General features: G+C 37.9%; 1 protein-coding gene across 1 annotated transcript in view; it reads left to right on the top strand.

Annotated features, from left to right (window-relative positions):
* Window positions 1–14,973, top strand: part of FCHO2 (FCH and mu domain containing endocytic adaptor 2) — a 94,189-nt gene that overhangs the window by 62,948 nt on the left and 16,268 nt on the right. Inside the window, exons 15-20 of the mRNA XM_071731121.1 lie at window positions 388–412; window positions 1,138–1,180; window positions 1,871–1,965; window positions 5,530–6,039; window positions 7,628–7,731; window positions 9,718–9,847. Of these exons, the coding sequence (XP_071587222.1) occupies window positions 388–412; window positions 1,138–1,180; window positions 1,871–1,965; window positions 5,530–6,039; window positions 7,628–7,731; window positions 9,718–9,847 (907 nt within the window). The remainder of the gene's footprint in view (window positions 1–387; window positions 413–1,137; window positions 1,181–1,870; window positions 1,966–5,529; window positions 6,040–7,627; window positions 7,732–9,717; window positions 9,848–14,973) is intronic.

Here is a 14,973-nt window from a genome sequence, read left to right as displayed (position 1 = left end):
TTTTAGATTAAAACCAAGTAAGTGTAGTTAGGAGCAAGTGAGGAGAGTTATTGGGAGAGCCTTAGGAATGCTCCTTTTCATATATATTATATGATATATAAGCTGTTTAATTTTACTGCCCCAGCCAGTAAAGGGATTTATCAATAATTCTTCCTTTATCAGCTCTACAGTGTTCCTCCCTCTTCTTACTGGTGTGACAGGTGTACACTGGTTGCTCTGTGCTTGCTCATGTTCTGTTCTTCTGCAAGCTCAGAATGTTTGGCCTGACATTGAAAGCAAAGGATCTCGTAGAAACTTGAGTGGAAATAAGAACCCTGGGACTATTGGGCATTTTATTGGACACTTGGTAAAAGAATTTATTCCTCACTTTTTTTTCCCCTGTTTCAGGCACAAATGAATCGAAATTCATCCAGTAAGTGTGAATCTTTGACTTTTAGTCTTTCATTTTTTTAACATAGCTTAAAAATATAATTTTTTTTTTCATTGTTGAAGAGATAGACTTCTTAAGTATGTGTATTTTAAATAGAAAAAAATATTTCTCTTGTCAGTTCCAGATACCTCTGTTTTTTTATCCTATATACTCAGCTGTTCTCTGTTCTGGGAAAGCAGCTGAGGCTGTTTGTGACAAGGATGATGAAGACATCCAAGAACTAAGGGGGGAACCCCATGGAAAAGACTCCTATGGAACTTTCTTCCTGCCAAAGTTTAATATGATGCACAAACTAACAAAGCATGTTCTCTGTTTTATAGTCAAAAACATAAAATGTGGCCATGGAGACAGAGGACAGAGTATAAGTCTCTGTCCTGTGGGTTGGGGGGGGGTTGATGAACCAAGACAGATTTGATGAAGAATAATATTCACGTAAACAGTATAATTTAAGGAAAACAATTCAAGTGAGCACTTGTTTCCAAAATGCATTGCTCTATGAAGTCCTCTCTTGTTAAAAGGTATTTCAGGAGTACCTGAATTTATATTATCAGAAATAATGCATCTTCTCTTTTCAGTTTTAATAAATAATTAATACGTAGTTTTGAACTGCAACAAAAAGTTAGTATCTACTGTCTTTTTATAATGAAGCTGAAATTTTTATTTAAGGCTGTCACAGCTTTGGTGAAAATTCTATGTCTTTTACTTAGGTGAAGAGTTAACAAAATCCAAGATTTCTGCTCCAACTAATGAGTAAGTTCAAATTTAAAATTTTATGGAATGCAGTTTTTAAAAAATTTGGTCTTATTATACCTAATAACCAGAAACTCATTGAAAATATAATTTTAAGTCCATCATCTACCACATCATAAGAATTAAGGAATAATTATGTAACAATGGAGATTTCCCTTCATTTATTTTCCCCTTCTACTGCATTTGCTTCATTCTGATCTGTCTCAGTTGATATTTATAATTATACTATTACAAAATCCTGTTTCTTACTAAAATCTGGCATTTTAAATATGACAGGTTTAGTTTCTATCCTATAGTATGTTATGGTAAAGGATTTAGGATTACAAAACCCATATTTCAACAGGTCTGTATACATTGCTTTTTTTTTCTTTTTTTTTTTGATATCTTGAAACAAATGGATTTGAAGATGTCTCACTCTTTGAAAACACCAACATAACTGACATTATTAAGTATATTCACACACAGACTTGCACCAAGGTTCAGTTCAGATAGTCTCCTTATGTGTAAATCAGTTCCTTGATCTGCAGTTTTAAGAATGTTTTATTTTTTGATGCAGAGGCTAACTACTAAAGAATGTATCAAACTTATTCATCTTATTAGTAAATTTTTAAACTATCAAACTACTACTGAACTTGTTTGATTGTGTCTACACATCTTTCATTTTTATTCCAATTTTAACCCTTAATATAGAAAGGGGAACAGTGATCTCCTGGCATGGGATCCACTCTTCAGCAGTTCTCTTGAATCTTCCTCTTCAGCTTCCTTGGCATCTTCATCCTCCTCAGGTAAAGTATTTGATAGTAGAAAAAGTTTTTTCTACATACTCCAGGATGTTCTGTTGTTGCCTTTTGCCTTTTGTTTGGTTTTTGGGTTTTTGTGGTTTTTTGTTTTTTGTTTTTTTTAATTATTGCAAGGGGATGTGCTTGGCCAGTTGGAATAATTTTGTAAAGCAGTATACTCACTTCTCAGTAATACCCAACTGAAGGTGCAAGCATACCAGTCTTTCAGGCTAGGGAGGAAGGGGAAGAGGGAGCACAAGAAGAAGAAACTTTAGAGAAATTCTGTCATGTTTTGCATTTTTTTATCACCTTATCACGCTTCCCAAAATAATGATCACCATTTGTAATTGAATCCTATTTTTCAGCTGCTAGGCCTGCAAGATTAAATGGAGGTTGTCTCAGCAACTGTGATACAAGCTGTGATTGTACTGTTAACAGAGATAGGTTTCTCCTTTCCAGAAAAGTCTGATGAAGGGTGTATCAAAAAGGCACCATGGAGCTTTGCTGTGAGAAACTTCTTCCCTGTAGGGAACGGTGATTCTGATAGGAGATGTACAGACATAATCCAAGGGGAGCAGGATAAAAGTGGCAGGACTAAGACCAGAATTAAGGGGGACTTCCTGGCACCACCTGAGAGCAGGGGTGTTCGAAAGAAAAGGGTGCACCAAGGAGTGTGGAAGGTACAGGCGAAGGGCAGAGAGTGCACGGGAATTTTGGGGTGCAGGATTCTCCAGGGTATTAGTGGGGGCAGGATACTGGCATGCTTTATAGAGGCCTGGTCTTTGAAAAAATAAAATTAAAATAATCTTAGATATAGTCACTATTGACCGCTATATTCAAAAGGCAGTGGAAAAGATGGAGGCAAAATAGCATGGATATGTAAGTTGAAGAGGCTGAGAGCAGATGCTGAGAAACTAGTTGAGAAAAAGGGAGGAGGGTCCAAAAGAAAAAAAGATACTATTGCTATGTTAGGACCTATATAATTAAAGTATTTATTTAAATTATTTGATATTTGTGTTGATTGCTGTTGTCAGTGAGCAGTAGATGTGCTGTTTCCATAGCTCTTTTTAGTCTACCTCCCGTGTATCTGTTTTCCAAACTCTGCTGTCTTAATGTAGAGGCTCTTCTCCTCCCACTTACCTGAGAAAGGAAGCATTCACTGTTTCTTTTAGCTAGTTGTTCACATTACAAAAATTATAATAGACCTTACTTCTTTGTTCACAATCATGGCTTTCCAGCAGCAACTAGCACTGTTATGTAACCCTTTGGGTTTTAAGTGGAACTTATTCTTTCCCTGGAAAGTCATGTTGTTTAAAAGTTACATTTTTTTAAACAAATCTAGCTTAAAAAATTATTAGATTATCTCTGGTTACTCAGGTAACCAGTCAAATTTATTGGCCAGTGGATCCAATTTTGTAACATACTTAGGGGCAAACTATATAGAGAGAAATATTACTGAAACATGCCAAAAAGAAGTGGTGCTTTCTCAGAATAATCTGTTTTGCTAGCTTTGGTCTGGTGTTGAAGTCTGTAGGGGAAAGGAGAGATATTTAATTTGTTGTGCTGCTGTGTATTACTGTATCCAGTTGCTTATTGCTACGCCTGGATGGGCAGCCAAAGCAGGTTAGGAAATGTTCTTACAGTCCCCCCTGGCAGCAGAACTGTGAAAAAAGTAGTCTCTGGCTGATGAGTAGTGGCAGGTAATTGGGATCCATAACATCCTCTGTAGCCTTATCTGGTGGGAGTGGCCCACCAGTGACCCAAGCCCAAAAGAGGCTTATGCCCAAAGCCCAACATTTCATGGAAACTGTTGGAATGTAGTGTCCTGAGGGCATAAGTCAATTTTAGATATACCTGTTCCTTGGCAAAGTTTAGCTGCTACATAATTGTTCAAAGGATTGTGTTGTAGGAGTTAACTGGGATATTTACATCTGTGAAATGATCCATGGAGTTAAGTAGAAAGTGAGTGTTCTAAAACATAGCAACTTAGTAGCAAATTTTTTTTTGGAGGTGGGGAATTAGATTGTCATAGTTCATATTTGTTTAAATCAATTTGTAGGCCAGAGTTGTTTGAATCAAGGTATGATGCTCAGTAACCTGTGGCTTAGTTCAAAAGACTTTTAAAAGTAATACTTTTTTAAAATCTGGTGGTATTTTGCTTGAAATCATTGTTTAACCTCAGCTTGAAGGTTAATATAGGTAAGCTGATGCTTAATGGTGATGTGAAAAAAATCTCAACCGAAAATTTAAATTACATAAATCAGTTGCTTTTGCATACAGCATATCTGCATATCATGATGTAATGTGTACCACTGCTTATTTTTTTCTTTTTACTGTGAAAGAATTTCTTTAGATATTGTTTCATAACTCTGTATTAGTCATTAAACACATAAACTAACATGGTATTTGAGCAATGGTCACACAAGTGAGTTGTATATGCAGCACAAAAGTAAACTTTGTTCATCCATGAATAATTTTGCTTTACTAGAAGTATAAGCTGACTTTATCTTGAACAAACACAACAGACATTTCTTAGCCAGCTAATAATATTGTAAGAATGATTCTTTTTATTCATCTTCCTCATTTTCACTCATATGTATTTTAAAAATAATTTTGAACATTTCTACATTGCTTTTTAAATAGGATTTGTAATAGTATCTGAAGCCCTTAAATGGTATTTAAAATATCTGCTAGGAAGTTAAAGCTAAACCTAGATATACAGGTAAATCTGTTTATGTAAGCTTACAGAATGTACTTGTTCATGGCAAAAGGACCACTGTAGAGGAGAAACCTATATTTTTGATCTGAACTTTTTAAATGTGTTGCTCTTAGTTTTTATTCTGTATGTCACTCTGTTCCTAGCTTTGCCAATCTACAAGATGTTGAAAATTTACTAACCTTGCATTTTCTGCTTCTGTTGTCATCTACTGCAGTAGCCAACAGCCAAGTGCAGGGAAAATTTGTGGGAAAACTCATGTTTTTTGAGCATCTTGGAGCAGAAATAAACTGGGGTGGATGATGCCTCATACACAGTTACTCCTAAGATATGAGTTGATACAAACAGAAAAAACATGAAATAGGATCTCATTGCTGCGGTCTTCATTCACTGAACAGCCATTTATGTTGGGACTTTCCACTACAGATGACTAAGAGCAGAAAAATATTCAGAAGGAACAAGGTAGTACAGGTTTGATTAAATAAATGAAAAGCAGAAAGCAATGCAGATAAGACAAAAACAGAGTAGGACACAAGAAGGAAAAAAAAAGATGAGAGGAAGTTAAACAGTGATAGGGAAGAAGAATAAACAGAAGAATAGGGAAGTCATAAGAAGTAGAAACACAGTATGTTCTTTTTGACTCCCTAAAAAATAGAAAGTGCTGTGACTGACTATGAATTCAGTACATGTGACTGACATGTGGCAAGGGTGGTTTTTCTTTTAAGTAGGATTTTTAACCCAGAAGAGCAGTTATTTTTCATTGTCCTGCAGTGCAAATTAAATACTTTTTTGAATATTGAATTTTTTGTCTTTTCAGTGATGGTTTTAGTTTCAATTCTTCCCTTTTCCTTCAGCTACTCTGAAAGAGCACAGTGTGAGCTCCTCCTCATCTACCACTGATTTGCCTGGGTGTAGAGTATCTCAGTGTTTGCCTGGACACCAGACAGATTCAGGGTCTACAAGTCCATCCTCACCAGACTTTACCATTAGCACTTTGTGCAAAGCTGGTGTTACAGCAGCTCCATCAGGGAATACCAGTTCTTTATCCTGTGTTTCACGGTCGCAGAGTCAGTGGATTTCCTTTGCTGATGAACTTCTTACAATTAGACACACAAGTACAGACAAGAAGGAGCCCCAGAAATTGCATTTTAAAACTGAAAATGCCTGCCTTGCCTCTTCTGCTTTGCTTGGGAATTCTTCCAACAGCTGTGCTTCTGAGGATCAAAGTGACCTTTTCAGTAACACTGTATGTCTTGAACAATTATTCATTGAAGAAACTGTCACTGCTGCTGAAGCTTCTTCTGCATCATCTTCAGCACTACTGGACTATAGTTTAGTGTCTTCTTGTGCTCATACAAATAAGGGTATGGCAAGCATGCATTGTGTACTTCTCTTTGCTAATAACTGACTCTAAAAAGCAAGATTTGGACTCATTTTTCTTTTTTGTTATTGTCACTCACCTGATGTTAGATTTAACACATCTTCTTACTTAGAATGTACTAAACTGCCTGATAGCACCTAATGCCTTGAAAGTTAGTACAATGAAGTGAATATTTAGCTTGAAATATGAAGAAAAATTCAAATTATTCAATTAAAGTCATTGCTTTTTTTTAACTATGGAGAACTTTGCTTTTCTAGAAATAGGAACATATTTTTGTGGGATACTAGACAGCAGTGAGCTCTCAAAGTTAAGAGACTTAATTTCAAAAAAGCTTCAATTCCTAAAAGGCTTTGTATATGTATTTTCCATTTAAGTAAATTTAAATAACTTGGATTTAAAATTTTTTTCTTCTTAACACCCACTCTTTTAAAGTGTGTATAATTATCATAGTAATGCTACATACTAAGAGTGCAAAGGAAAAGCACATTTGGGCAGTGACACACGACTCACTGAGTACCTGTGGTACTGCAGCAGTCTGCTCCGTGTTTAGCATGCATTGTGGAATGATAAGAATTTTAAAGGAATGACTGGTATTTTATAAGCATTTGATTGTAAAAATCTTAAGGTAGATGTCATCAGCATTAGCCTAATTTCTTTCTTCTCAAGTCAGTGATGGAACTCCTATGCTTAACTACAGAAGAGTTAATGCTGAATATCTGAGAAAACCCCCTACTTAAAAGTTGCGTCTTAAATAACATAAACCGATGTATATCATTATAATTAAAAAAGAAACATTGAGAATTATTTGAGGGAGATAATGGCATGTTCTGCAACAGCATAGCTAATATATAAGGATTTCAGTGTGGCTTGCATTTAATTTTACATTTGGCATACTCATTGGCATCTAAAATTTATTTTAAAACAGTTCTACTTTTTCTGTTCAGAAAAGTGACTTTGTAAAAGTGGCATCTTTGTATTGCAGCCACCATCTGCTAGTTGTCTCTGCTAGGTTTGGAACAACAAGGAGGCCGTTTGGTTTTTTTTTTTACAGGTTTTTTCTTCTAATAGCTTGGCTACTGCATAATAAGGAGTCTGTGTGCTCTTAAAATCAAGAGAGTCATTTATTTGTTACAGTGGTGTATATTTATTAAAGTCAATGGTGGTTTAGTGGGTAAAATTTGGTGTAGACCAATGCCATCATCGGCCAAAACCAAATATAAATTGCCACTGAGTTTTCCATTTCTGGTGAGACATGAAGGACTGTCCCATATGCTGAATCCATGCAGTTTATACACAAAAAGATACTTGGGTGAAACCATATTTTTACATACAAATCTCCAAGACCAGCTGGTATAAACTCGCTTCTTAGTAATAAGAAAGCCCATGATGCCATTTTTAGAGTCACTTTTCAGGCTGTCACATGGCCCTATTTTAAAAGTATTTATGATTTACTGGTAGAGCTTATGGAAATGTTTCATAGAAACATAACTTCAAAATATTGTATTCAAGTGACCATTTATGTGCAGTGTGAGTACCATAATATTTATTTTCTTGAATTTGCTTTCTTTCAGCAAGGCCCACAACTCCTCTTTCTCTAGGCACCATTGTACCCCCTCCAAGGCCTGCTTCAAGACCAAAGCTGTCTACCGGGAAACTTAGTGGGATTAATGAAATAGTATGTATAGATTGCTTTTTGTAATTCTCAACTGTAACTTGATTTCAGATATACCATTCATTTTTACTATTACAGTCAAGTTACTTTCCAGAAAATGTCCAAGGAATCATATATTCAGTTTTTCACTGTTGCCAGATAGGCATGGAAATTGTTTTCAGATAACAGTATTAATATAACAAAATCATTTTTAGTAGAACTATAAAGGCCCAAAACATAGTTTTATTGCATTGTCTGTATGTTTTTAATTGAACAAATAAGTAATTTGATAACAAAGCACAGAATATGTATGAGAGTGTTAGTATTTCATATTTTGAAAACTTGAAAGTTATTAACAAAGGTCTAGTGATTTAAAAACATCACCAAAGCTTTGGGGAATGAGTGTTATTAAGCAGATCTTTATCAGCCATATGTTGACACAAGTGGCCTTGCTGTGACTTCTCCCTGCCCTTGGTGATGGTTGGTGGAGAAGGAAGGTGGCAGATTGCAGCAGCTCTGCCCATCAGGATAGTAGGAGGTAGCACTCTGGCTGCATCACTGCCTGCAGTGCAGGTCCACCTGCCAATAAGGCAAAGAATGCAAATACCCAGGCAGCATATCAGGCCAAGCCATGCTTAATCTCCTCCATGAGTATTAGGATTCTTTGGGTTTCATTTGACTTACTGACTTAAAAAAAAATATTATTGTGATCTTACTGTCTTTCAAAGTACCGAGATTTTTTTTCACCACGTTCTTGTTACAGACAGAATTCTGGTCCTATACTTCAGCAAAAGTGTTAACATATTTACATCTTGTGCATTTCTGCAAGGTCAGAATAGGGTTAAGTTTGAGATTTTTTTTCTCATTCTAATACAAAGTTGTAGCAATTGGTCTTACACCAATGAGTTTGTTCCGTGTCATCATAATTACAGAGAAGAGTTTAGTTGTTGCTGTTCTGCAGTATAAAGTATGATTCTATGTTTTTTTTATACTTTTGTTTTAGAAATCGGTTATTATCCAGATTAAAGTAGAAGATTGACAGTTGTCTTCATTATGTATCATCTTATTTTACATTTCCCAAAGTTTGTAGAAAAGTCACACACCCAGCAACAAGTGTTTTAGAACCAAAGCAAAAAAAAAAAAAAAACCACAGAACAGTTACCTAGCCAAAACAGATGCTTCAGGGTTTCCAGTACATTTTAGATAGGTTAATTCCAAAATTATCAGTTTAATACCTTCACAGTTAAGTGAAACATTAAGCCATCAAGAGATTTATAATGGGAGGGATTTTTAAAGATTTCTAGGCCAACCTTCTGCTGAAAGAATGACTGACTTCAAAATTGTATGAGGTTGCTCAGGGACTTGCTAATTCTTTTAAAGCTTGAGAGGGAGATCTTACAGGCAACCTGTCCCCAGGTTTAATCACAAGGTTACAAGAAAGATTTTAAATTTTTTTTTTTTTCCTAAATTCAGCTGAAATTTCATTTGCTGTACTTCTTGCATCTCTGAGAAGACCCTGACTTGGCCTTCCCTATACCACCTCTTAAGAAACCCAGGTCCTTCTTCAGCCTGTCCCTCTCTTCAGTACTCCAGTCCCAAGTATTTTACTTGCCCTCTGCTGGACTAGCTTCCATTTTGTTACTAGCCCTCCTTTGGCTCTGTAAATCCATATGTGCTGCACATATACACAGTAGATTTATGTTCTGATACTGTGTGACAGCATAATTATTGCCAGGTTGCTGCATAATTAAATATATTAAAGTTCACCACCCAGGCAAAAAAAAATTAATAATGATACTCTATGAAATAACAGAATTTATTCCAATGGAAAATATGGGTTCTCTGTTTAACACTGAAAACTAGAGCAGATAAAGCAGTAAAGGAGCTATGTTAAGAAACACTGTGAAATTTAATGGGGCATGAAATTAAGAACTCTTCTATTTACAGTCTCTTTTTTGTCATCTTTCTAAAACCACTTACTGTAATACTGTTGTAATCTCCTTTGTTCAGCCTAGGCCATTCAGCCCTCCACTGACCTCTAACTCCAGTCCACCTCCTGCAGCTCCTTTGGCACGAGCAGAGAGCATCTCCTCAATATCCTCCTCTGCTTCCCTCAGTGCAGCAAACACACCTACAGTTGGTAAGTTAAATTAAGCATTTTAACTTATTTTAGAAACAGCACAATTCTGCCACTAAGATCAACTAGTTAGGAAAACCATTTGTTGTAGTTAGTTATTCCACATCTGAGTACAGTCTAGGTATTTTAATCATCCTTTGCAATACCTGTTTCTAAATGATGCTGTGAGAAAGTGACAGTGGATTTAATTTTATAGACACATAGGTCCAACCATGGCATGTTCTTTAGGGAAGTCTTTTTAAACTCAATATTCCATTACTTCTTATTAGCAATGCCCTTTCATCAAACACAATATCCTATCAAGTATTTGCCCAGAAGATGTTGTTGTATAAGTGCAGAAATATTTTGAGATACTGATATATTTGAATGAATAAAAATGTTCACAAAGCTGAGCACATTTAAGTTCTTTATGTTTGCTGTAATTAAAAAAAAAAAAAAAAAAAGTGAGACTAGTACATCTTTTTCTTCATGCTAGCAAAGTGTTTAGTAAAAGCAAAACAAATAAGGAAGAAATTAAGATGAAAAGCAAATTAGCCTTCATCTATTCAAAGTTTTGATATTTGACTACAACAAATGAAAAGGAGACTTATTAGGGGTTTCCTTGTTGTTTTTTGTTTGTTTGTGTAAAGGACATTTTAAGTGGTATCTTTAGCATAACTGAAGCTTTTCATTCCTGTACACTGCTACCACTCTAGTTCCAGTTTAAATCTCAGAATCATCATAGTTGGAAAAGACCTCTACAGATCACAGAGTCCAACTGCCAACCTGGGAAAAAACCACCAGTACCTTAGTAGTGCTTTTAGCTATCTGTCTACACAGTTGGAGTCCTGTTAGAATCGGAGCTATTTTATATTTTGATTGCAAGGAAAGATCAGTCACTACTCACAGATGTCACACGAATTTACAAAAATAGCAGGTTTTATGATTTAAGCTAATTACAAAGATTTCTTTCATGGAGACAATAACACCACCTTTAAAAGAAAAACTAACTTTACAAGAGGAGAGATTTTTCATAAATTTTTCATAAATTAGTCACTCTGGGGAGAGAAAAAAAAAAAAAAAAAAAGAAAAAGAAAAAAAGAAAAAACAAAGCAATTAAGTTTCATCAGCTTCTGCCGGCCCTGGTCTCTGGCTGAGGGGGGGTTGGGAGGGGGTGGGGAGGGGGTGGTGCCGGTGCCGTAGGAGCCGCGGCTCCTGCTTGGCTGATGTTCTCCCGTTTTTTTTCTCTGCTGGTGCTGTCCCGTAGCTGAAGCCCAAGTGGCAAGAGAAGGGGGTTGGGGGGGAAAAGAGAGCCAGCGTCCTCTCCTTTTCTCTTTGAGTTTTTATACAGCAAAAAGGGTTCTGTCTTTTCATAAATCACTGGCACACACTGGCAAAGATTTGCCATCCCGAGACCTTCTCTTTAAATTATTGTAATCCTTCAGTCCTTGTTACCTTGCTAAATTTATTATCTTGGTCTTGACAGCGTACCAGGACACCCTCTGATTAGCATTCTTATCTTTAGGTGCCTGTCAGGCGTGATACAAAACAGAAGCTACTTAAGTTTGGGGTAAAAAAATCTGTTAATTGAGAATATGCTTGATATATTTTTAAAAGAGTAGAAAAAATACTGATTGAAGAGGCATATTTTGTATTTTCTAAGTGTTTACATCAAGTCCCATAGCCAGTTTAATAATGAAGTAAATCCTAATACAGATTACAGAATCACAGAATTGTCATGATTGGAAAAGACCTCCAAGATCACTGTATCTAACTGTCAACATCCCCACAATAAAGTATGTTTATCTGTATCTGTATCACCATGCCCACTGGAACATGTCCTGAAGTGCCACATCTACACATTTTTTAATACATCCAGGGATGGTAACTCCACCACCTTCATGGGCAGCCCATTCCAATGCCCGACTACCCTTTCAGTAAAGAAAGTCTTCTTAATATCTGATCTAAACCTTCCCTGGCACAACTTCAGGCCATTTCCTCCAGTCCTACCATTAGTTATTTGGGAGAAGAGGCTGACAACTTCCTTTCCAGTAGCTGCAGAAAGTCATAAGGCCTCCCCTCAGCCTTCTCTTTTCTAAATTAAACAATCTCAGTTTCTTCAGCCTCTCCTTGTAGGACTTGATCTTTGGACCCTTCAGCTTGGTTGCTCTCTTCTGGACACACTCCAGCACCTCAGTGTCTGTCTTGCAGTGAGGGGCCCAGAACTGAACACAGCACTCAAGGTGCAGCCTCACCAGAGCTGAGCACAGGGGCACCATCACTTCCCTTCTCCTGCTGGCCACACTATTCCTGCTACAAGCCAGGATGCTGGTGGCCTTCTTGGCCAGCTGGGCACACTGCTGGCTCATACTCGGTGAAGTGTTGACCAACAGCCCCAGGTGCCTTTCTTACCCAAGTCTGTTAGAACTGCCTGAAGTTGTTGTGGCTGAAATGCAGTACCCAGCACTTGGCCTTGTTGAACCTCATACAGTGGACTTCAGCCCATTGATCCAGCCTGTCCAGGTCTGTTTGCAGAGCCTTCCTACACTCAGGCAGATCAGCACTCTAACCCAACTTTGTATTAGCTACAAACTTACTGAGAAAACACTCAACCCCCGCATCTAGATAACTGATGAAGATAGTGACAAGACTAGACCTCTGGGGGGCACCACTGGTCCTCACTGCTGAATAAGCTTTTATCTTTGTTCAACACAGCTCTGTGGGCCTAGCCATGCAGTCAATTTTTTAACCAGCAAAGACTACACCTGTCTATGCCATAAGCCAGCAGCTTCTCTAGGAGAATGCTGTGGGAGACAGTGTCAAATGCTTTACTAAAGTCTGGTTAGACGATGTCCACAGCCTTTCCTTCATCCACTCTGTGGGTCACTGGTCATAGAAGACAACCAGGTTGGTCAAGCAGGACCTGCCTTTCATGCTGACTGGACCTGATCTCCTGGCTGTTCTGCACTTGCCATGTAAGTACAGTCAAGGTGAACCTCTCCATAATTTCTCCCAGTACCAAGGTCAGGCTGACAGGCCTGTAGTTCCCCAGATCCTTCTTCCAGCCCTTGTAGATTGCCGTCATGCTGGCAAGCTGCCAGTCATCTGGGACCTCCAGTTAACCAGAACAGCTGATAAATCATAGAGAGAGGCTTGGTGAGCTCTTCTGCCTGCTCCTTCACTATTCTCAGATGGATCCCATCCAGCTCCACAGACTTGTGAGTGTCCAGGTGCTTTAGCAGGACATTAGTTACCTGCTTCCTCCTGAATTATAGGGAGGTGTGCTCCTCTTTGTCCTTATGTTCCACCTGAGGGAGCTGAATACCCCAGGGGTAGCTGGTCTGACTATTAAAGAAGGAGATGAAGAAGGCATTAATTATCTCAGCCTTTTCCGCATCCTTGGTTGCACTGTTTCTCCCTGCATCAAATAAAGCATTGACATTGTCCTTGGCTTTCTTTTTGTTATTAATGTAATCGTAAAATCTGTTTTTGTTGTCCCTTATGATAGTGACCAGATTGAACACTCATTGGGCTTTCACCTTTCCAATTTTTTCTCTTCATGACCTAATTAGATCTCTGTATTCATCCTGAGATGCCCGTCCCTTCTTTCAAAGGGGCTGAACTCTCCTTTTTTTCCTGAGTCACAGCAAAAGCTCCCTGTTCAGCCAGGCCAGTGGGCTTCCCTTCCATTTTGTCTTATGGTGCATGGGAACAGCCTGCTCCTGAATTTTGAGGTTTTCCTTCTTGAAGAGCATCCAGCCTTCCTGGACCCCTTTGTCCCTCAGGACTGTTTTCCAAGGCACTCTCTCAAATAGACTCTCTCAACAAAGTTTCCCCTCCGGCAGTCCATGGCAGAGGTTTGCTGTCCCCACTCCTTTCTTCACTGAGGATTGAGAAGTTTACCATTTCATGGTCGCTAAGCCCAAGATCACCTCTGACCACCACATCTTCCACCAGTCCTTCTTTGTGAACAGCAGATGCAGCTATCCCTCAACAGCTGTGTCAGGAAGTTACCTTCTGTACACTCAAGGAACCTTCTAGACTGCCTCCTCTTCACTGTTTTGTATTTTCAGCACACATCCGGTAGGTTGAAGTCCCTGGATCAGATTCTTTTGTTAATACTTAGTAATCTAAGGGCTCTAAGGATTCCTCATCCAGGCTCAGCAGCTCAGTAGAGGATCTGCACAGCTTGTACTGGGAGTTCTGAACTAAAAAAGTGCAGCTGTTTTCACCCTGTGCAGAACACAGCATCAGCTGCTGCTGTTAAGTATCCACCAGCTTCCCAGATGCTGAGGAGCATCACAGAAAGACAAGTGATATTTTTGTTGCCAAGGTCCATCCAGGCTCACATTCTCAGGCATCAGCACTGGTGCCCAGGAATGAAAAGTTGGTGGCAGCAGCATCAATATCCCCACTTCTGAGTGTCTGTGCTGCTGGAGACATTAACAGAGTAAAATCATGAGGAAGGAGGTAAGGAGATGTGTGCTGACATTGGGGTTTAATATGGTTATTAACCTGGCGTGGCAAAAATAAGCAAGGCCAGTTCTCTGTGTGCTTATAATATTAATGAAATAGAGAATTAAATCCTGGAGAGCTGGAAAGGATAGTGCAGATGGCTGAATGACGTTGGAGCATGAGGATATACTCTGCAGTGCTGTCTGTAGTCTTCTGACTTTTCCACAATCCAGTGTTTCCCTTACCCTATTTGTTCTGAACAATAGAGTGGACTCTAGCTATCTTTTTCTGAGTGAACTTTAAGGCATGCATAATTGAATGTATCTTTTATTCACACAAATAATGTGAATAATGTTCAGCCTTATTTTAATTTGCAAAGTTTAAAATAATATTTTAAGGTTTTAACAAATATTTTTGCTTGAAATATTTTTTCTTGCAATGTTTTGTTCCATTTAAATGTAATAGAGGATGATCTTTTGATTGGGAATCTTTCTTCAATTGAAAAGCTTTGTGAGCCACCACCAGGTATTGTACTCAAAGCAGATTTACATGTTAACTAATCACCCTAAAACACTACACCTAATAAAACTGTATTACTTTTGAAACAAGTTTCTCCAGCTTTCAGGCTACAAGTAATATATACAAGTAGCCTGAAAGCTCATCTGCTTAACCAGTTTCATGCTGCTGAAATCACC

Source organism: Heliangelus exortis, chromosome Z, assembly GCF_036169615.1.
Source record: "Heliangelus exortis chromosome Z, bHelExo1.hap1, whole genome shotgun sequence".
In the NCBI taxonomy this organism is placed as follows: Eukaryota; Metazoa; Chordata; class Aves; order Apodiformes; family Trochilidae; genus Heliangelus; species Heliangelus exortis.
This window is presented reverse-complemented; position numbering and strand designations above follow the sequence as displayed.